The sequence below is a fragment of the Peromyscus californicus genome, unplaced genomic scaffold, assembly GCF_007827085.1.
Source record: "Peromyscus californicus insignis strain IS unplaced genomic scaffold, ASM782708v3 Scaffold_4__1_contigs__length_199733344, whole genome shotgun sequence".
Taxonomy (NCBI): Eukaryota; Metazoa; Chordata; class Mammalia; order Rodentia; family Cricetidae; genus Peromyscus; species Peromyscus californicus.
The window spans coordinates 32,942,164-32,965,748 of record NW_026294562.1 but is presented as its reverse complement, the minus strand read 5'-3'; the positions used below and the strand labels follow the sequence as shown (position 1 = coordinate 32,965,748).

Below are 23,585 nucleotides of genomic sequence, written 5' to 3'. Positions count from 1 at the left end.
AAAACTCAAATCATTTTCAGGGCTGCTTCTCCCTTACTTAGGCCATTTTGACTTACACAATATATTTTGAAATGATAAAATAATTTTTTAAAATTAAAGTCACGTCCTGCTTTACTGCTTCTGGAGGACACCAATTTCGTGAAGGAGCATGATCCGCGGCATCTTGGGAAAATAAAAGCCTGAGGAGTAGAAACAGGTGGAGAGGTGAGGGAGCTACTCTTCAGATGACTCATATGCAAATCAGTGCGAGCAGCTGGCTGAGAGCAGGTCTTAAATTCCCAGTTTCCATTACCCGCTGCCTTCTCTGTTGACTATTCATGTAGACCTTAAGCAGTGCTTTTGTAAAACAAACAAAAACAAAACACCTCCTCCTTCTAGTTTTAAAAAATAATGCACATCATAGAAACTACTAAGGAACTATGACTTAATCCTCACTACTCAAATCGTTATTTAACTAAGAGAACTCAGCTAAATTGTGAGTCTCTAGAGTAAGTTTTTATAGAACTGAATTTTTATATGACCACACTAACATATCATAAATATGTCCCGGGACTTGGCTATCATTTTTAGAGAAAAGAACTATTAACTAGAAACATGTTCGTCTGTATAGGTGTACATACACATATACATGTTTAAACTGGATTTCTACATATAAAGTCTATATTTTATTTTCCGTCAGTCACTAAAGTTGGGAAAACTACTTTATTCCACTATTGGGGTTCAAAAGACATTTGGAAGAGGGACTATCTCAGCTGAGCCTCCAAAGTCTGTTTCAATGATATTGCTGACGTTGAGTTCCACATTCTCTACAGTATCACCTCCAACATCTTCAAAGAACGGAGAGATGCTTTGAGAATGTGAAAATCCTGCTACATCCAAGCCAGGGGGCGCCCCAACATTCACTCAATGCACCACTTTAGGATTGCAGTTTTAGTGACTAAGTGGGAAGAAGAAAGGATGAAGAAGGCCCTTGAGGTCCAACAGTGAGATACTTAAATGATGACACCATACTCTATGGAGTTCCCATGGTTTCACCTTGGAAAAAGCCCACATTTCTAGTTCCCAGAAGGGCTTTTTCAACTTCACCTAGAATAGACTTCCCCACAGGGATCCTGAGAGTGGCAGGATTGTAGATCCTCCACAGCATTCAGAAAGGGCACGGTTGGAGATGGGAAGTTCTTGAATGGTAAGGTAACCGAAGTTTCATTATGTCGAGGAACTTTGAGGAAGTCACCAAATCCACGATTTAAAAATATGTTTCCTATTATATAGACACACCTACTTTCTAGAATTAAAATCCAAGTCATTTGTCTGTTGTTAACTATGTTGTGTAACTCTATATGTAAAGTTATGTCAAGAAGGTCACGTATCCAGAAAGGGCTTGAAAGAAGTGGGAAATGGGACAGTAATTTATTAAGGTGTCTGGATTCTGAACATAAAATTTAAGTCTCGGATTTTATGATTTTAGGTGTTTCATTTTTTTCAACACTTACTGCTCAAGCATGGAAGATTCAAATTCGGATCCTCAGCACCCACAATACAAGCAGTGATGTTTCTTAGCTGAGAAACACCGTGGGGGAGGGGGCTTTCGGGGAGGGGAGGTTCCGGGCGCACACTGGCCAGTAGGTCTAGCCAGCTGCAGACTCGAAGTTGGGTCAGAGAGACCCTCTCTCAAAAAACAAGGTGGGGAGCTATAGAGGAAGACAACCGATGTGGACCTCTGGCCTTCACAGGCGCCCTCCCTACTCACCCGCTCTCTCCACCCAAATAACAGCTCTGAGTTGTTCCCTCGGGACTTCTTTTAGGAAAGCTCATTTACAAGAAGGATAACGTAAGTTTCACTTTCACTTTTGGTTTCGTTTTTTTAAAAATAGTTTTTTGTTTTTTTTCTTTTTCACTACAGGGACTCACTCTTGCAGTCCTGGTTGCCCTGGAGCTTGTTTATGTAAACCGGGCTGACCTCCAAATTCACAGAGATGCACCTGCTTCTATCTCCGGAGTACTGGGATTGAAGGCGTGCGTCACCACGCCGGGCTCCAGTTTCGTTCTTCTGTAAACTCAGTATCTTACCCCAAAGTTGACTCTAAAATCGTCATCTAGAAATCCAGGGGGACAGGCTGTTTATGGGGCTCGGCTTCGGTTTCAGAGCCGAAGTGGGCTGGGTTTCCAGAAGAGTGGGCGGGGCCTGCTTATAAGGCTAGGGGACTCGCTGATTTTCGGCCACAAGCCAGGCTGCACCGCCTGCGTGTCATCGCCAGTCTCCCCGCCTACAGGTAGGGAGCGTCTTCTCCCGGAGTCCAGGGACCGGTCGCTTGCAGGGCATATTAGAGCCAGAGTCCTAGAGTCTTTGAGGATGGAGAGAGGAGAAGGCAACCGGGAAACAGGATGGGTTAACAGGCAGCGGAGCCTGTTGCCTGGCACAGTTGAGACCTCAGAATCGGCAACCTGTCTGATGATTATGGCACTGTTAGCGTCAATGTCAATTTTGTGTGTGGCTGACTGTGGTTTATGAATACGGTCTTGGGGTAGGTAGCCAGGTCAGAACTTGGTCCTAGCGCAACTTTGATTGTTCACTAGCAATGACTGGGTAAATCATCCCACTTGAAGCATCTCCTGAGGTTCCTTCCTCTGCCAAGATCCAGGACGCTGGAGCCTAAGATTTTTAGTCTGTCTGCCCAGAGGACCTCAAGGAATCCTGGAAGAGGAGAAGAACTTAACATAAAAATGCCAAGACATTTCTTAGACACATTGACCTTGGCTATGTCAAAGTTTAGCTTGGGGTTGTCAAAAGTATGGTGTTCTTTTTTTATTTTTAATCTGAATAAATGATTGCAGATGCTTTCCTATGAATTAAATAGCCAGGTTTTGGGTTTTTTTTTTTTTTTGCTATATTCCTTTGTGCTGGATAATTAAAGGGTATCACTCTCCCACTGATGGATGCACAGGTTATTTATAGTGGGTTACTAGCTCAGTCATTCACTGGTCATCACTACGTGCAACAGTCTGGAACATGGCTGGGTATTTCCTTTAGATAAACTCTTATAGCTACCTAGTTATGTCTGTGTATCTAAAAACCCTTTGTATGGAAAAGAAACTGAAGACGCATTCCAGAAAGTATATGCAGCTGACGGCGACAGTGACTGCCAGTATTTAAGGAGAACTTTATACTTTGAAAACATTAGCCTTTTTCAGCTGAACAGCATAGACAGGGGGTCATGGCAGTAGTTACAGTCTGTAAGGTGGGAACTGAGATGGAAGGAATTTGGGCACCGGTTTTAGGATCATTTGATAGAATTTGAAAATTTGGTAAAACCTCACTCATATTTTTGAGAAAGGAAGCTCGCATCTGCTTCCCTCCTGCCCTGGGAAGATAGTGAAGTAGTGTCCCATGGTGTTCTTCTGGACTTCCCCTGGGACAAACCTATTTCCCCCAGCCACTTCTTCCCCAGTTCACACTTCTTTGCTCCATCTCTGCTCTTAGCTGGGAATTGGTGAAAGATGGTTACAGTTTCTTGCCTGGGAATTTGTGAAAGGTGGTTACAGTTTCTCACCTGGGAATTAGTGAAAGGTGGTTACAATTTCTCACCTGGGAATTAGTGAAAGGTGGTTACAGTTTCTCACCTGGGAATTAGTGAAAGGTGGTTACAGTTTCTTGCCTGGGAATTCATGAAAGGTGGTTACAGTTTCTTGCCCGAGGAAGAAGATGATGCTGTGCTCGTAGACCCACTAAGCGGTGCAGGTTCAGAAGTCAAAGGCCATGCTTATTTACATGGTTCCTGGACTTCCTCTTTTTCTCTCCAACTGCCGACAGCTGCACTCTGAGGGCCAGGGAGGAGAGGATATGATACTGAGTAAAGTGAATATCAGACCTAATCCATCACCTTTCAGTAAGCCTTTATCATACTAAGCTTTCAAAGCAGACTCATAATTAATGGATAAGCATTCCAACCGAGTCTACCGTCAACATTGACAAATCAGGTAGAGCCCTGTAGTCCTTCGACGGATATCAGATGCCTCGGTATGACTTTCCAGTCCTTGACTTGGCCATTTCTCCACAGCCTCATTTCAATAACCCCTGTGTCTTCATCCCATCTCATCTCCTTGGGCAGATGACTGGAGAGAAAAATTTTAAATATGTGCCTAATATTAGCTAGAGGATATAATGATTCCTTTCATCTCGCTCTTTTGATAAATGTCCCCCCCCTTTTTTTAAAGACAGAGTCTCACTATGTAACCCAGGCTGACCTCAAACTCAAAATCCTCCTGCCTCCGCCTCTCAGATGCTGCTGCGTCTGCACTTTTCCAACACCAAGGGTTCATAACAGTCAGTAAGAAGCCTATGACCTTGATGGACAAGATCATTGATCAGATCAGATAATTATCAAGAGCTAAACATTTCTTTAACAAAATTCAAGTTGCATTTTTCAAGAATCAAATTAGGAAAAAAAGTTAATGTCAGCACTGGGTGACGATGTAATGGTACCAATTTTCAGAATGTGTCACAAACTGGGAAAATAGTCTTTCTCTCTTGATCAGCAATTCTCTTCAAGAAGATCTATCTTCCAGGCCTAACCTTGGACCTGGCACACAATAGGTACTCACCAAACATTGGACAAATACACCAATACTTATAATTTTGAAAAAGGGACAAAAAGAACAAAACAACAACAACAACAAAAACCCCAACACCTAGCAGTAAAGGAGTTAAATATTAAGGGTCCATTAATTACAAGACTTATGGAAATTATGTCAAAATCTTAAACTTTAAAAAATGGATATTAAATATATAGAAGAACTGGGGCTAGAGAGTTGGCCCAGGGATTTAAAGCACTTACTGATCTTCCAGGGGACACACAGCCATCTGTAACTCCCACTCCAGGGAATCTGATGTCCTCTTTGTGCCTCTGTGGACACCAGGCACACATGTGGTGGTGCACATACATACAAGCAGGTAAAACACTCCTACACATGAAATAAATCAATCTTAAACATGTAGAGGAAAACTGTCTCTTCACAGGGAAAAAGGCTGAAAGGAAACTATTTACAGACAAGCCCAGAGTGGCCACCGTTTCTCCATCTTGACACTAGTGGCGCTACGGGCCATCTCTGATTCTGCCGTTGGGTGCTGTCCTATGCTTTGGAGAGGTCTTGGCAGCATCCTGGGCCTCCATCTCATCACATCGGTAGCAGCTCTCCTCCTCTCCAAGCAAACTTTGGCAACCAAATCTGTTAGCCAATATTACCAAATGCTCCCTGAAGGAGAGTGGTACAATGCACTTACATTAGTTTTTATAACAACAACAAGACATAAAAATAAACTAATGTGTTCATTCTACCTTAGCGAAGATGTCTAGATTCGTTTCTAGGGTCTTTCCCATTCACTTAGTTTGTCAAATACTCAGAAGATGGATAAGTGAGATTTTTTTTTAATAATAAAAGTAAAACATTTATTTATTCACTCATTTGAAAATTGGACGCACATATGAAAAATGAAGAAACTATTCATGATTCCATCTCTCTTTCTCTATCTTTCTTTCTTCCTTTAAAAAAGTATAAATGGGTGAGAACTTACCTGTGCTCCCTGTAAAAGTCACATTTCACTGCAGATAATCATGGTCAAGCAGTATCTTCAGACGGGCTTGGGGGTTGTTTTAAACCACAAATATACCTTTGCTTTAAATATTGCCCTCCAAGTTCCTTCCTACATCTTTGCAAACTCATTCCCTATGCATGTACTAAAGTTTGCCCTTCGTGGTATTTTGAGTATATACAGTTTTATGTAGCCATTAGGCTACATGGGGTGTTTCAAGTCGGAGGCCGTTGTTAGTCATTTCATCCCTGTTTTGTGTTTATTTTTTCCCCCTACGGTGAATTCCTAGAGAGATTATGACATACACATTTAAAGTTTTAACAGAGACTACCAATTTGATCTTTAAAAAGCTATACAATTTCATATCCTTACCAATGAAACTCAAGAAATCCTGTTTACATGTATTTCACTAACCCTAACTATGAGGAAGCCCTCATTTTGGAAGAGCAAAAGGTCAAAGATTTTCTCATAAATCTTCAATATACGTTCTTAGAAAGAACATCCTTTCCTGTGTTTGTATTTATTATTCTCTGAACTATGTGGGACTCCTGCTCATTTTCCGCTTGACCTCTACATAGTTTTCTTACTGAGTTTTAGAGAGCGAATGCCAGCAGCCCTAGTCTTCTGCTTTATACGCCTGTCAAATAAATTGTGTAGAGATACAGAGGTCAGGGAGATGCTAAGAGGGAAGACAGACTTTCTCCTGAAAGTTGTAAATGTGAAGACCACAGGAGAGAAAAGGTGTTAATGAATGGATTGACTGGGGTGGAGTACTAACTTCCTTTGACCGCCCTTTTTGGACATCAGTTCCCAGGAAGAACAGCTTCTGTCTCCTGCTCAAGGCTCCTCCAGTGCCCCAAACAGTGCCACACTCAAGGAAAGATATTCAGCATTTACTGAGTGAATTAGGAAAACGTCAGCAGAGTGGAGACTAGGACCCAGATGGCTATAACTCAGAGAGTAGTGCTGAGACGCCCAGACCTTAGGAAATGGGCCAAGTCGAATTCTCCTCCCTTCCCACTCCTGTTATTGGCATACTCTCTTTATTGGGGAAAAGAGTTATAATTTGAAGGAGGTGACAGGCAGAGGGGAGACTTTAAGGGAGAGGAAGTTTGAAAAGTGAAAGTGAAAATCAGGTATTCTTTGCTTTGAGCTTTACTTAAGGCAGGTTTTACAGATACTTCTCAATGGTGAAAAGCCTGTGGTGCAGCTGGGGGAGTTGGGGAGGTATGTTTTTTCCCTTGGCTTATTTTGAATGTACATTATCGATTTGAGGGGGCTAATAACTCCATTTAAAGATGTTCATCTCCTTATACCAATTTCTCTTCACTTGGTTCTGCATAACTTGGAGTTACGAAATGAAAGTACTGAACTTTCAACTCTGCAGCTGTGTTTCCACACTTACAAAACAGAACTGCTTCAGTTACAGCTAGTTTGTCTGTGTTTCCGTACCGGCTCTTCGGAGTTATTTATATATGAGAGGAACAAATTTACCGGTGTCCCATTGTTAAGCTATGTGAATTAAGCCCTACACTTTCTGTGTTTCCTGTTTCTAGATAATTCCAGAAACATGAGGACATTTACCATTGTTACATTCACAGTCTGCTGTGGCTTGCTAAATGGTAAGTCAAATCTTTTCAGTGGGTTCTGTATTTTCAATATTTTAACCATGAGTTAAAAATTAAAGGGGTGTGTGTGTGTGTGTGTGTGTGTGTGTGTGTGTGTGTGTGTGTGCGATCACATGCATTTGCTAGGCATGTATGTGGAGGTCAAAGGACAACCTTGAGCATTGGTCCTCACCCTCTACCTTGTTTGAGACATATCTCTTATTTGTTGTTCATTGCTGAGTACTGCAGGCACTGGCCCCAAACCTCCTGGGATTCATCTCTATCTACCTCCCATCCCACTGTAGGAGCAGTGAGATTGAGATTGCAGGCACGTGCTACTGTAGCTGGTTTTTACATAGGTTCTGGGATTTGAATTTAGGTCCTCATGTTGTACAGCAAGTAGTTTTCTTACTGAGTGATCACCCAGGGCCCTAAAATAGTTTAAAGGCATATACTTTGCTTATTAAAAGCACACTCTAGTTTTCCTTCTTCATAAACAAGTGACTTGTATCATTGTAAAAGATGGAGAAAAAGACAGGGGTCATGAGTGTAATTTAGTAGTGGAACACTTGCTTGGCATGAACAAAGCTCTGGTTCAATATCCCAGCACTGAAAACAAACAAAAGCAAACAAAAAAAAGGGGGAGGAGGTGAATGTAAAAATACAGATAATACAAAATTAACCGAGTCTCCATTTCCCATAAATAACAGCTGAAAATTCCCAGGGAAATGGCCTACTGATAATATTGGTTTCTTCTAGACAAGGCTGGGGATATACTATCTCAGTTGCTTATGTTCTTCCCAATGAAAAATTATTAAAGAAGAATTTTAGTGTTGATGTGACTCACCAGATGAAGTGATTGTAACCTTTTACCCATTTTTCAAATGTGTTTGGAGGACTTTTCCGTCTTCTGAAGGCTGGTCCTCTTTCTTTCCAGCATTTACCATCACGGCTCCCAAGGACTTGTATGTGGTAGAGTATGGCAGCAATGTCACGATCGAATGCAGATTCCCAGTAGAACACCAGCTGGACCTGCTTGCGTTAGTTGTCTACTGGGAAAAGGACGACAAACAAGTTATTCAGTTTGTGGACGGAATGGCGGACCTGACGTTTCAGCACAGTAGCTTCACGGGGAGAGCCTGGCTGCCAAAGGAGCAGCTTCTACAGGGAAATGCTGGCCTTCAGATCACAGATGTGAAACTGCAGGACGCGGGGGTTTACTGTTGCATGATCAGCTATGGCGGAGCAGACTACAAGCGAATCACGCTGAAAGTCAATGGTAAGCATTACTTTGGGTAAGGAAGTCTTGACCTATACTTAAGACATCTCCGTAATGTTGAGAGCTTTTCATTCTTGGAAGTCCACACCTACTTTTTGTGGAACAATAGCAGCCTGTTGGTTTGTTATTTATTCATTCATTCATTCTTTCTTTCATTCATTCATATACTCCTCCAAATGAATACTCCTAGCCCCTTGTGTTTGAAAATAGCTTGAGATCCAGTACCAGATAATACACAGTTGTGCCCTGCGGTACTGTAAGCTTTCAAAAATTAAATGCCAAGTGTTTGCTTCTTATTATCGTAAATGCAATATATATATACTTACAAGAAATTTGGATCTCATGGAAAAGAATAGAATCATAATACTCTCCCTCCTCTCTCCAGCACCATCATCCATGGCATGCATATACTATTTGTGTATCCCTCTAGAACCTTTTTATTGGATTGTTTTTTATTCTATCAGGCTTAGCACATTTCCTTCTTTTGAGTATCTCCATACAAAATCCAATATATATGTATATGTGTGTGTGTATATATACATATATATACACACATATATATACATACATATATATACACATATACATATATATATATATATATATATATATACATACATACATACAGCCCACTCTAAGGTTCACATCCAAAAAGACAAGGTTAATCTATAAAGGATGAAAAAAATGATGATGTTGAGTATAGAAGAAGCCATTTTTCCACAGAGATGGTACAAGCTACGCTCACCAGGCATACACTCATCTCCAGGGCCTGTATCAGTGTTACTTGGGAGGGTTGAGGAGGAACCACTAGTGTAAGTTCCTGGATAAGGACCCACAAAAAATGTCATCAGGTCACTTGAGTTCAAGGTTTGGGGTTGGAAGCAGCTAAGGGAAGGAAAACACCTGAACAACCACCCCTGCTTTCGCTGTGGGTTTCACAGAACCGAGAGTCTCACACATCCCAAGCGTGCACACAGACAATCCAGATGCCTGCCAGGACCAGAAACCCCCCAAGGCTCCTGTCTTCACATACTTCCCAAAGCGGCATCCCTCTGCTTTGGAACCCCCTTCTGTGGTCTGCTGAAACCTCTCCCTGGTTGATAGTAAGATGAGTTCCGTCTTCCCCAGGCATACATTTGAGATGATCTGCTGCTGCTTTTTTTGTTTCATAGTAATTGTTTAAATATTTGACTAGAATTAGATAATCTCCTTTGATCTTTGTAGTCCTAAGCTAGTGTGAAGGTCAATATTAGAAATAGGAAAAGTTCACATTTCTCATAAGGGATCAAGATAACTATTACCTAAAAAATTATGTACAGATTAGAAAAAAATGTGTCCATTTGATAGTATACTAATGGGTTTCTGATGCTGGATCACTTAAAGCTACCATTGTTTTGAAAATATCACTTGTCTTATAGGCTTTATTTTTATTGTCTTTTACTTATAATTTTTCATTTGTGACATTCATGAAAGATGGGAGGTGGTTGTTCACATGAGCATGTGTTAGTACATCAGCAAATAGGAGGCATCTATTCTGTTCCAAGACATTTAAAGGAATTATGAAGCCTGAAGGCCATGAACAGTCAAGGCTGCTGAACCTGGGATGGGAAAAGAACGATCCTGCAATCAGGAAGAAGGAAACATAGAGTTTAAGTCTCTGTGCCCAGAGGTCTTTCATGGCTTGTTGAGAGTAGCTGACTTTGTGGTGAGGAAGAATGTATTCTAGATTATCTGCTCCATAATATTTCTGATGCAAAAGGAACCTTTTGGAACTGATGGATTCTCCATGGAGGGATCCCTGATGGGGCAAAGCTGATAGCCAAGCAGACTTGAAGGTCTGCTTGTTTGACTATTTTGTTTTCTTTAGACCTTACTATGTTGGCATTCTACTCCCAATTAATCTTGTCATTTGCATGCAGTCAGTGGTTTGGGAGCTTAGCTGAGGTAGACCAAGGATTTGAGCCTTGACTTTGATGGGTGTTGTGGCTCCAATCTGTAATCCCAGCTATTTGGGAGGCTGAGGCAGCAGAATCACAAACTAGGGCCTTGTCTGGGCTATATATAGCTCGTTCAAGGGTAGCCTGGGCAAGCTAGCAGGATCCTGTCTCAAAAAAAATTAAAACTAGGAACAGGATTGAGGCCATAGCTCAGTGGCAGAACAGCTGCCCAGCAGGTGTAGGACCCGCGGGGTTCAGTCCCTAGCACCTTTAGGAGCTTTACGTGCAGAGGAAGTAGAACTCCTGAGTCATGTCCTATGCAAATGATTTCACAGCAGTGCTGCCCCATTTCTCTTCCCATCACTGTGAGAGTGTGGTAATGAAGCTTCCCAGGAGGGAGTTCACTCACTGTGGGATTTTAAAGGTGAAGCATTTCAAAACTGAAATCTTACAGGGTGTAGTTTTGTATTAACTCAATTACCATTATCTCTTTGGATGCTATTATACTTTCAAAAGGTTACAGAAGACCCTCAGGCATCTGGCTTTCAATTGAAAAATCTTTAGCTTTAATCACCGAATTTCCTATCAGAGAAAATGAAATGTCCATGTAATATTTCTGGGACCTTAAATGATATTAAGCAGCTGTAAGAAACACTTTAATCCTATAGATAAGTGATTAAGGACTGTCATGGCCCACCAGATCCCCAGGCCCTGTTTAAATCAATTCTATGTCATCTGTTCCCATCTAATATGTCTCATGATATCATGTTTATTGTCTCCTTCCTTCTTCTTGAACATAAACTGTAGGCGCAGCAGTTTGGGTCTGTTTTATTGATTGTTGTACCCCTAGGCCTTGATGTATAATGATGTTTCAGTGCAATAAAAAAAGAAAAATATTTGTTGAAGAAATGAATGGTTGTTTCATAAACGATTACCTTAAAATGTTTGCTATATGAACAGGATCGAATATGGGAAAATTTATTTCTAAGACTGTTTGTCATGAGATGTGAGAACTTTCTTAAAATCCACTGAAGTACCGACGAAAAAGGGGAGAAACAGCTGTGCTCATGGTCCTCCTAGTCTGACCGGTGACAATAGGAACGTTGTCATAGTTAACACTTATGCAACTCCTAATACATGTTAGGCCGTGCACTGGGCTTTTTGCCTATATGAATTCATTTAGTCTTTAAATGAATCTGTCGGGGAAGGACTTCATCATGGCCAGGCTATTTTTTTTCCTACTTACTATCTTTCTGAATGTGCCTTTCAATAGATGGCATCTTACATTCAATGATATGTAGCATTATTCTTCCCATTTTAAAGTTTTAAAAATTGAGGTCCAAAGAAATAACACAGTTTGCCCAAATTCTACCCAGCTAAAATTATAAAGCCAGGTTCTAAGTCTAACTAGCCTGGTTCTAAAATCTATCCCCTTACTAACCATGTTTTGTTGCCTATCTTTGTCCTTCTGGAGTGTGCATTGAGCTGTATAATGGCTTTAAAACTAGCCTGAACTTTTCTTAGTCTTGAACTAGGGAGCAGAATGTTCTAGATCTAAACCGGAGGTTTCAAGGCACACAAAGCAAAACTTGCTTGTCTACTCTTTCTGTAAAGTTCTATAAACTTGTATGTGATTATAAAGAATAAATTTGATACCAATACATAGCTTATATCATAAGAAATTGTCATTTTGAAGATCAAAAGAAGATAACTGTCACTGATTTCATACCGTTGGTTCAACCTAACCCACGATACATTCTTGAAATGGAAAATATAGACATCCAAAAGGAAAGGTTAATGGAATAAGCAATATTTGTAATGTCATGCCAATTGTGGCAGCATTGGTATAAGCCATGACGAAATTCATCATTAACAAATGGAGATGTTCGCAATAATCTTGAAGCTTATTTTAGCCAATGCTTTATCATAGCCAACTCAGTATTTGTTTTTAACTTCAGAAAGTGGCTGGTAAAGTCACTGCTGACATTTTGTTTTGCTTTGTGCTGAATTTTTGTTTGTTTGTTTTGCTTTGTGTTAGCCTTATCTTCAAGCCTCCATTTCTTTAAGGAGACTTTTGAATGGGCTCGTTTTTTAAAGAAGGTTAGTTCAATTAAAAGTAAACAAGGGGGAAATGGGCCTATAGCTCAACTGGTAGAGTGCTTGCCTGACATGCATAAATTTCTGCTTTAAAATAAGGTGTGGTGGCACACACTTGCCTGGAATTCCAGCACTCAGGAGGTAGAGACAGGTCATCTTGGGATACATAGCAAGTTCAAGGCTAGCCTGGTCTACATGAAACTCTTTCTCAAAAACAACAACAACAAAATAGGAAAATTTTAAAGATCCATAGTAACCCAAATATGAATCAACACCCTCCCCCTTCCTGTGGCAGACAGTGAGGTACAGTGAAGCCATCAACGTTTATGAGGCATAAATAATTTAACAGGTACTATAGCAAACATGTTAGTAAAAGTTGTAATGCTTCCTTTCTGCGTCTTCACGCATGTGCCCATCTTAGAGGTGAATAATGTGGAGGTTAATCAGTTGTGGATGGATCCACTCATTGGTTCAGCATGTTCTTCTAGATGAAGCACTGTTCTCCTTCAATTAATTCCCAGGAAAAATAATAACAGAAAGCAAATAATTCACTCCAAATGTTTTATCATTGACAGTGATTTTAAATGTAAACCTTGAATTTCCCAGAAATATTGTCATGTACCATGTGAGGTAGACCCTAGTGTGGTGACATTATTTCATGAAGTGCTCACTTAATAAGGTATAATCAGTGGTTTCATTTTCAATTGTTCTTTAATATGACAAATACAAGACTGAAGGCTCAAATGCTCATAAAAGACCTTACTTTCGTGTTTTGAAATCATAATTATACCTATTTTATTGGTGGCCATTTTCTTGATTCAAGGGCAGCAAAACATCGTGTCATTATTTCAGCTTTGCTTTATCCTAGCTGCTCTGTGTCAAATTTCTGGGAATACCCTATTACAAAGCTCTTATTATGTCTTTGGCTGTGGAGTAGGGAGCAAAGTCTCCCTTCTAGGCTCTAAGCGATTATCTAAAACATTGTGAGTAAAACAGTGATTATTGACTAAATAGGTATAGTTTATATTTAGATAAAAAGACCTGTGGTTTCAAGATGACAGTCTATCTAGTTGATACATTTATTCTGAGCACAATAAACACACCAGTGTGGTTATTACAGCAATGTGATTGTTCCTTAAGTCCAAACTTGGCCGAGATTTTGAACAGAAGACCTGAGGCAGACTAGCACACACTCCCTGCTGCCAAAATAGCTAAGCTGGAGGCACAGTTCTAGAAGAACTGGCCCAAGTTGATATTCTTTGTAAGCAGACAACACCTGCGATAGGAGAGAGCCTTGACCTCTTTTTGCTTATGACCTAGCCCCGTACCACAAAATCAACCACAGAATTTCCATGAATCCAGCCACGTCCGAGCATGAACTAACATGTCAGGCTGAGGGCTACCCAGAAGCTGAAGTCATCTGGACAAACAGTAACCACCAGTCCTTGAGTGGCAAGATTACTGTCACCAGTTCCCAGACAGAGGAGAAGCTTTTCAATGTGACCAGCACTCTGAGGATCAACGCAACAGCTAATGATGTTTTCTACTGTACTTTTTGGAGATCACAATCAGAGAAAAACCACACAGCTGAGTTGATCATCCCAGGTAAACTGCTTAACTCTGCCCCTTGTCCCCTAGCATGATGGCTGTCGATCACAGTCATTCAGTGGTCTGGCTGAGGGCCTGAATAAACAATACTATGTTTACTAAAAGTATGCTATTTCCTCATTTTCTTGCATGCAAGCCATAATGCTACTTAACACTCAGCAAGTATTTATTGAGTATTTACCCATGACAAACTGCATGTTAGGCATTGAGTATTCATAGATGGGTAGGACAAAAGTCACTGTGCTCCAGGAGAACAGTTGACAGTTGTGTGTAGGAAATACTCTTGTAGCTGGGGCACCGTGTGGAACATGAGAGAAGCACTCAGCTTGTGCTTCAGGAATTGAAACCTCATCACAGTGGAGCTGCCCTCTTCTCTCCAGGGCTTCTGCAGTAGGAAGCAAATGCATTGTCCCTCTCTCTTTTTCAACATGAAGGATCCTTTCCCCCCCATATTCCTCCTTAAGGCATTCTCTGATGTTTCAACTCCAGGAAGTCTGCCTTGTGCATAGAACATGAGGCTGATGTCTCTTGGCAACCTACTAGATTTCTGTGTAGTTCACTTTCCCTGTAAGGGTTATAACTCACCGGGCAAGGGTATTGTAGGGATAAAATGAGCTGTAGTATATGAAAATTATTTGAGATCTTTGCCTGCATAAGTTCAGCTGCTTTTTAAACCTGTTACCTTACAGATGGAAGACAGTCAGGTGAAAGGCTCCGAGCATTATGAGGATATAAACCCATAGGTATCCTAAGGAGAGTTACTTTTGCCTCTGTCTATCCCCCAATGTACATCAACAGAGTGCTCTAGGAAGTTTAGAGAAAATAAATAAAACTTCACAGAAAAGTCAACTAATACGGAAATTCAGCCCAGGATGGGCTTGGAACCAGAAAGAGTAAACTAGCTTGGAAAACAAAGAAGACATTCTAACTGGAATTGGACTCTCTCATAAAAGCTGTATTACTGGCTTCCTCTCATTAAATGCTCTTCTATGAGGCTGGAGATGTAGCTCAGTTGGGAGAACACTAGTCTAGCATCCACAAAGAGCTGAGACCCAGCACCACGTAAACCTGGTGATGTAGGGCTCACCTGTAATCCAAACACTTGGGTGGTGGAAGCAAGAGGATCAGAAGTTCAAAGTCATCCTCAGCTACATAGCAAGTTCAAGGCCAGCATGGATTACAAGAGACTCTGCCTCAAAAGCAAAACAAGCATCATCATAATAAAACCACAAAAAGCCATGGTTTTATGGCTATTTATTCGTGGGCATCCTGGAGTAACTTACTTAGCCACTCTGTCTTCTGGTCTGTAACTTGGGTTTTGTTTCTTTTTTTTTTAAAGAAATACTTGGTAGGTCTAACTTAATGTTATTTAGAAATACAAATCAAATATATGTGAACAGGCTTTCTAAACTGTGTAGTTAAGTATTGTGGACCTCAGTTGACTCCCAGTGGGCCAAATAGGAACTGACTTATGACAAGAGATGGGAGTTGACAATCCCAAAGCATCCTTGTGCCGTGAGACCCATCTTTCACAAAACTTAGACAGAGACACTGGCAAGAGAAGCCAGTAACTAGAATGTTCAGAGAGTTTCAAACATGGAAGAAGAAAAAACATGCATTGGTCCCTCATCATGCCCACAGATGTGGGAGGTAGAAGCCGTTGAGCAGTGCCCAGTGGTCTGCCATGTTCTAGAGTGGGCTTTCCATGCCATGTTGGCTGATAGCATGTATATTAAAGGGTGCACAAGGAACTTTCTTCACTGAGGTCACCATTTAATAGTGCAGTCACTTTCTGTGGCACTGCACTAAACATGTCACAGACAGCCTCACAGGAAATTCGTAGCATTTCCCTTTTATAGGCCGCTTAAAGGACGCTGGCGTTTCCAAAGCCGATCCGCAGCAGTAGAATTCAGTCTGTTTCATGTATGCAAGGCTGGAGTTCTTACTTCGATGTGCTTCTCCCAGTTCCTTGGGAGATCCATCTCGTCCTCCCAGACCTTAACTGGCCATTGTCTTTGAGTAATTAAGATTACCCTAAAACCAAACTAGGTTTCAAGAATGACCATTCTCCTGACTATTTCCCATCAAAACTTTATCTTTAGTCGGCATCTCTTGGTTTTGTTCTTCAGATCCACCTGCAGAATTTCTCCCGAGCGAGAGGACTCATTGGGTCCTTCTGGGGTCGTTCCTGTTGCTCCTTGTTGCAGCCATTGTCCTCTTCTGCTTAAGGAAACAAGGTATTTCCTTCACCGCTGTGGTCTCTGTGCCGCCCGTGGGGAAGTGCACGGAGGTCTTCTTACCATGATACTGCGTAGGCAGTGCCAGAGATGGTACCTACCAAGACTTGATAAGGGCAGCCCCTCATCACAGGGAGCTCTCTGACCCGACAGGCTAGCAGGGCCTCCCTGGGAAACTTGGCCTGAAGGTGTTGCCTTTCGCTTTCCAGGGCTCACTTTCAGTTCTATACAAAGTAAGGTTTAGCTGTGATTCCGGTGAGCCAGGGTGCTAAGTCTTCCTTCAGTGCTGCTCATATTGCCATTCTGCAACACCTCCTACCTGGGAGTGTGGCATTGAACCGTGTGGTATTTTGGAAGGGTATGAGTTGGACAAGGGCTTAGGGAAGCTAAAAGACTGAGCTTCCAAGGTGGCACTGTGGGGTCCAGGGTTCAGTAGTTTACAGTAAAGCTGGGCAGCACTGCTGTGTGTAATCCGGAGCTGAGGTGTAGGACGGCGGTAGCAGTGGAGGTCGAAGAAGACAGCCATAAGGTTTCTTTTTACATACAAATAACCACAGACTTTGCAGAGACCACAATGCCTGTTGGTCTCAGCTGAATTCAAGCCACACATTCCTTGCAATATCTTATTGAGCTGAGTTCTGGGTACCCTAAGTAGGAAAACATTTCTGTCTAAAAATCTCTACCACAAAGCATTTTTTGCAAGATTTCTGGAGGCAAAAATATGACATAGTGTTTTAAATAATTTTCATATATTTATTTCAGTATTTGCTCATAAGAATGATTAAAATCTAGGAAAATGAGTGCATTCAAATAATGTCTTCCTGTTGTAAGATGACTTGGAGTAAACCTTTCCCTCAATGCTTTGAAATGTGTCCCAAGAGAGTCAGAGATGTATGGACTTGTCTGAAGCCAAAGAGGGAAGTAGAATATGGAAGGGAAGTCCATCTTCAGGGAGGAATTCCCCTCTACCCTTTCTGTGGGTAGGTCTATGGGGAAAGCGATGTAACTGAGGGGAGAGTAACCAGCTGTTTCCAAAGAACAGGCCCTGACCAGAACCAAGAGGGTTTTCAGGATGTGAGATCAAGTTCGAGTGACATATCTGGACTGGAATTAGACTTGACCTTGCACAAGGAAGTGTTGCCAAATTGAGTCTAGAAGGATTGGTTGAGAATGAGAATGACAGAGAGACAGTAGGTAATAAAGTAGCTCAGGATGTCAGCCATCTCTGAGGGAAGGATGGAAAACAAAGAAGACAATCTGAGAGAGAGAGAGAGAGAGAGAGAGAGAGAGAGAGAGAGAGAGAGAGAGAGAGAGAGAGAGAGAGAGGAGAGGAGAGGAGAGGAGAGGAGAGGAGAGGAGAGGAGAGGAGAGGAGAGGATGAAAGTATGTATCCTAAATTGTTGAATAATACACTCTAGGGTTTGGCACATGGAATAAGGAAGTTCATGGACTAAAAGTCTGATGATTAAGGATTAAGCAACGTCTCATAGAAACCTTGAATTGATACTTGAGTCACTGTGGGTCATAGTTGTTAGGGTTTACAAAAAGTCCATGAAAGACTATCTGACACTTTTACAATCAACATGAATATTTAATTGCTCAAGAACAAAAATTCCAGCATGCTGGGGTCAAACCATCTGACAAAGGGCAAAATGGCAACCCTGAGAGAAGCTCCCAGGCTCCTTTTAAGCAAGATGAGGGGAATTCCACTGTGATTAAGTATACTTTGAAGTGATTGGGTATAGAGCCTTACTGGTACAGGAATCATTTTATGATTGGCTCATGACATCTGGTCAGCAACTGTGGTTGCAGTATCAGGGGTCTGTCTGCTGTGTCAGGGGTCTGTCTGATTGAAAATAGCAAGAACAGTTCTTGCTTATGGCCAGGTAGGACCCTGATTGGCTACCAGACTGGACGTACTTCCTAAGGGTCTGATTGAAGCCAGATATGAGTCAACATAGGATGGTGGGGTAATATGGGGCAGAGGTCTTAGCAAACTGGCCCCAAGGGAAAAACAACAAAAAAAAAATCCAGCTGGCCCTGTTAGGGTCAGTCCTGTTATAAGAGGGGACGGCCACTTCAGTAGTATTGTGCTCTGTGGAATTAAGATGAATTTCTTCTTATTTAGTGAGAAGTCTAGATGTGGAAAAATGTGGCACCGAAGATACAAACTCAAAAAAACAAAATGGTAAGTGTGACTAATAGAAGGGTCGGGAAAGCTGAAGGGAAAGAGGGGTGAATCAGCCTAGCAGCATCCCGCAAGACTACGGTTCCCATGCTCTGTAGGCTGAGGCAGGGGGATAATGAGTTGCCAGCTAGCTGAACCACATAGCAAAAAAAAAAAAAAAAAGAAGAGAAGAGAAGGCTATTATAACAAATCTACTAGTCGTGCTCTGCCCTCCTTCCAAAGGAGGCTGTGAGGACTGCTGGCTCCTCCACCTCACGACTCCCACAGTTGAGGGAATTCTGGGATGGCCCGGCAGAGTAAAGACTGGCCAGCAGCCTTATGCAATGAGTTGGGGAGCAAGAAGGGGAGGGGTGCTTCTGTCTAAGCTGCTGCTGCTGCTGCTGCGGCTGTGCCTGCGCCGTAGCCCTACAACCAGGGACAGTGCCGAGGTAGATGAACGTGTAACTAAACAAATGATTCTGCTGCCGTGTGGTTAGTTGTTAACTGTTTCATGTGTGTGGGATGTGGGATTTCATTTCATCACCCTGCCCCCAAACACTCCTATAAATATGAGAATCATCTCTATTTTATAGTAGAGAAACAGAGCTGGAAAGATAAAAGAAGGTGTGTGAGAACACGCATCCTTACCATGGGTTTTGCTCTCAAACCATGTGCTGCAATTCATTCTGCTACTAGTGTCTATGTAAGAGTAGAAAACCCTCACCCAGCCAACTGCACTAAATTTTTAAGTAAGTTCTATTAGGTTTTCTAATTCATTTTACTGTTGTTAGAACCCAGATCTAACACTAAGCCCAGGATTAAAGTGCTCTAATGAACTTGTGCAGACCCAGGTAGGTTCCCTCATATGCATTACCATTTATGCTGTTGAAACACTTAGCTTGAATCAGGTTGAGGGTTTCTTAGTCCAGCGGACTTCCCCTTTTAAAACCATGGTAGTCCCAGACAAACAAGGATGGTTAGTTATCCTTCATCATGCAAATGTAGTCAGACATAGAATTTGTCTCTGTCTTATTGCAACATTATTATATGACCTAGCAAATGTCCAATTTATTTCTTTTGCATATCTTCATACATTTTCCCCCACACTCCCTGCCTGCCCCTGTGAAATGACTACACTGTCATCACTCTCCAGATACACAGTTCGAAGAAACGTAAGCGGCACAGAAGCTTCTGATCTTCAAGGTGGGATTGCCAGTCTGTGGTCTGTGAATGAAGGGGCCCTTGGGATGTGGGTCCAAGGACTCAAAATGGAACCTGGGAAGAGAAGAGAACAAAGAAAGTGTTGGAAGGGGAGCCTGGGACAAAGGACATTTCTGCAGGAGACAGCAATACACATGTTGTCCATCAATCGTCTTGGGAAAACGGGTTGAGAACCCCCGACCTAACATCTTGTCCTTGCAGAATCACCCTTTTCCTCCACTCAGTGCCTGGATGAGAGACAGAGAGTCACAAGTGTTGACGTATGAGTGTTTTCTATTTATTTTGAGTCTGTGTGTGCTTGTCGTGGGAGTGTGGTTGTGATTGATGCATTCTAAAGACATAATAGATGTTAAAATGTAGTCACCAAACTCAACTGCTGCTTATCATCTTGTCCACGGGCAGAAAAGCATGTGCATTTGTGAGGTGCTTGGTGTCCTCTGTAGCTACTGGTACAAGTGTGACACATGGAGGACACACGATTGCTTTGCTAGGGCTCTTGCTGTGTGACTTGAATAATCTTTATTCTCAGTCCTCGAGGCTCTGTGGCAGTAGTTGTTCTGTGTAAGTATCAGCTCTGCAAGTGTCTGAGACTACACTTGACAATCTCATTTCATCTCCATAGCAACCATCATGGAAACTTCTATTATATTCACTTCAGAACCCAAGAAGCTGAGCAATTCAGTAACTTGCCCACCAATTTCTGTTCTTCAGCCACTGTCCTCTTAGGCTACAATTTGTAGCTAAGAAATGAATTCAAAAGCTGCTTATTAAGTAGCATTGCATATCACTCCATGCCTCATGCACCATGCTGGCCCTTGAGTGTAGAGATGTAAGCCAGAGCACTGGTTAGATATGCATATACACGTTCAATAGTCAAAGCAATGTTCATTAACAAGGAATCTATGTTGGAAAGACTCTGGAAATACTCCTTGTCTAATATTGTATTTACTCCTAATTTGTTTTCTCTGCCATGCAATCTCATGTCCTCCATGTAATATCCAGTACTGTTTAGAAGTTCTTCTTTACTTTTCTATCTAAATGACACTGAGGGTTGGGGAGATAGCTCAGTTGCAAAATACTGTCCTCACAAGTATGAAGCCCCGAGTGTGTTCCCCAGAACCCACATAAAGAAACAGTTGGCTATGTCTGCATGCTTTTGATACCAGCACTGGGAAGGCAGAGATAGACAATCCCTAGCTCTCGTCCCCTAATCTGCCTAGCCTGCTTCGTAAACTCCAGGCTTGTGTGAGCTGATATCTCAAAAAATGTTGTAGACAGTGTCTGAGAAATGATGCCTCCACACACACACATGCACCACACACGCGTGCACCCTCAGGCAGATGAACACACATACAATCTAAATACAGGTCAACAGGGAGCTGACTCAGAGTGGTCCCTAAGACACACAAAACAAAACAACTCTAAAAACATGTCAACAGGGAGCTGACTCAGAGTGGTCCCTAAGACACACAAAACAAAACAACTCTAAATACAAGTCAACAGGGAGCTGACTCAGTGTGGTCCCTAAGACAAACAAAACAAAACAACTCTATTCCATCACCCTACCCATGCTATTCCCTTCCCAGAAGCAACTGATAGTGTTTTTTGCACATATATTTTCCCAAAGAAAGTTAATATGTAGAAATATATGTTAAAGTATCTGTATTTTTTTGAATGGTAGCTCACAGTGCATTTGCCGTACACTTTGCCTTTTTTATTTAATGTATTGATCCTTATGCAGCTGCTGGAACTTATTTAAAGGCCCAAGAAGAGAACTGCCTCATTTCTAGATTTTCCTTCCCATCCCTCCAGGAGCCTCTTACACGGTCTAGGTCAGGCACTGTGTCTGCTCTCTGTACCTGTACAATACCATGGAGCACTTACTTACTCACTGGCCAAGTTTGGGTTTGGCTGATTTTGTATGTGCTCAAAGGGAGACCTTGAGTCCCCAGGGTATACTGAGTCAACCCAATACCAAGGGGCAGCCTTATTCGTAACTCAATACAGAAGCACATCTGGAGCGGTGTCTTCATAGTTGTTTTTCCTCCACTTCTTTTCCCAAATGCAGATGCTCCATCTGCTTATTCCAGGTTCTCCCAGAAAATTCTGGCATTGCTCCTTGACTGCTGGCTGCCCTGAACTTGCACTTGTACCAGGAAAAACCCATTAGCTCTGTGTGAACCCTTAAAGGCCACTGCCTCTCATCCCCACAGGGGCCTCTAAGAGACTGCTTCTCAGAGGATTTCAAAATCAATGCTTCTCAGGGGAGGAGGGAAGAAGGAGTCCAGAGCTTTCTTTCAATCTTCTTTGTTTTGTCACATGTCAAGACTGAAGAAACAGGCCGGGTATGGTGGTGCATGTCTCTAATCCTAGTATTCAGGAGGCAGAGGCAGGCAGATCTCTATATAGCATTCCAAGCCAGCCAGAGCTATATAGTGAGATCCTGTCTTGAAGGAAAGATTGATGAATCAGAACCCCCAAGGGAACCCTTCTGTTACCTGTTCACATGTGTTTATTTGTGGGATGATCCTCATGACAATTTCTTGTTTGTATGAAGTTTAAGAAAATATAGAATTGAGCGGGACATTCCACTTACTCACTTTATTTGAAATCTTAACACTGTCTCATGGTGTTGGATTGTAAAGGCACTTTATACTTTTGTGTTGTGTATCACCATAAATGGAGAGTTTATTTTGCATCTAATTGTCATTGTATTGCATTAATTTAATAAAATATTTTTATTTATTAAACATTATTTATTTATTTTTGTTTCTTAATCCAGTTTAATCTCCAGTGGAAAAAAGTCACTTAGAATATCTGCATCCCTGTCTTTATTCCCCCCACACAGCTTTTTATTGAATATGAATGATGAAAACTAACAAAATAATTCATTTAAAATAATGTATGAGGTGCTGGAGAGAGTTCAGTGGTTAAGAGCACTTGCAGCTCTTATAGAGGACACAGGTGTTCAGTTCATAGCCCTCACATGGTCAGTCACTCACAGCCATTTTCCAGGGAATCAGTTCAGTGCCCTCTTCTGGACTCTGGGTACTGAATATACAAACATACAGGCAAAACATTCAAACCCATAAAATAAAAATAAATCTTGAAAATCTATTAAGCTTGGGAGACAGAGGCAAGTGGATCTCTGTGAGCTGGAGGCCAGCCTGGTCTAGAAAGCAAATTCTAGGACAGCCAGGGCTACACAGAGAAACTCTGTCTTGAAAAAAATAAAACAAGACAAAAATCTATTAAGTAATTTCAGTCTCTTTTGCTTTATAGGTTTAGGGAAATATGAAGAAAACAGTCAAGAGTCTTCCATCCAAATTGGAGATCTGGGGGTGGGTTGGGAGGAGAAAGTGGAACCCCATAATCAGGGATGTGAAGAGACTTTGCTCAAAGAGCACACTCAGACATGTGAACACGGAGGGTGATACAAATGTTTTTAAAGAAAGATCTGTATCTTTATAGTAATAACGAGACACTACGACACTATCTATGCCAGTACCAGCCGAAGGCCTCATGACAGGGTCGGACCATGGGCCAACATATTGATTAATGTCTTTCTCTGAATGGTTCCTTCTACCCCCGCCCCCTTGTTAGTCTAAAGGTCACCTTCCTCTGGGCCTACATCAAAGCTGAGATGTACAAAGTGCCATTTAGTTTCAGAAATCAATCATCAATCTTCCACTTCTGCTACAAACATCTCAGTGACTCACATTTACATTTTACTGGGAATTGTGAAGGAAATACTCCCTGCCTTCCTGGAGCACGCAGTCTCACTGAAGAGACAATGTAAACATTCGTTTAAAACGTTAAAGGCCATTAATTTGTGTGTTAGA

General features: G+C 41.7%; 1 protein-coding gene across 2 annotated transcripts; it reads left to right on the top strand.

Moving 5' to 3' along the window:
* The first annotated feature begins 1,640 nt into the window (after positions 1 to 1,640).
* Cd274 (CD274 molecule) lies at positions 1,641 to 22,479 on the top strand. 2 transcript variants are annotated; one of them, XM_052762165.1, is made up of 7 exons: positions 1,641 to 1,831; positions 7,147 to 7,212; positions 8,135 to 8,476; positions 13,831 to 14,115; positions 16,248 to 16,355; positions 18,484 to 18,543; positions 19,676 to 22,477. In XM_052762165.1, exons 2-7 carry the CDS (start codon positions 7,161 to 7,163, stop codon positions 19,696 to 19,698), a joined length of 870 nt encoding a protein of 289 aa, XP_052618125.1. In that variant the 5' UTR covers positions 1,641 to 1,831; positions 7,147 to 7,160; the 3' UTR covers positions 19,699 to 22,477. The 2 variants fall into 2 exon arrangements, with proteins under 2 accessions (XP_052618125.1, XP_052618126.1); XM_052762166.1 differs by lacking the exon at positions 1,641 to 1,831 and adding an exon at positions 2,060 to 2,273 and having other exon boundaries at positions 19,676 to 22,479.
* Positions 22,480 to 23,585: the final 1,106 nt, after the last annotated feature.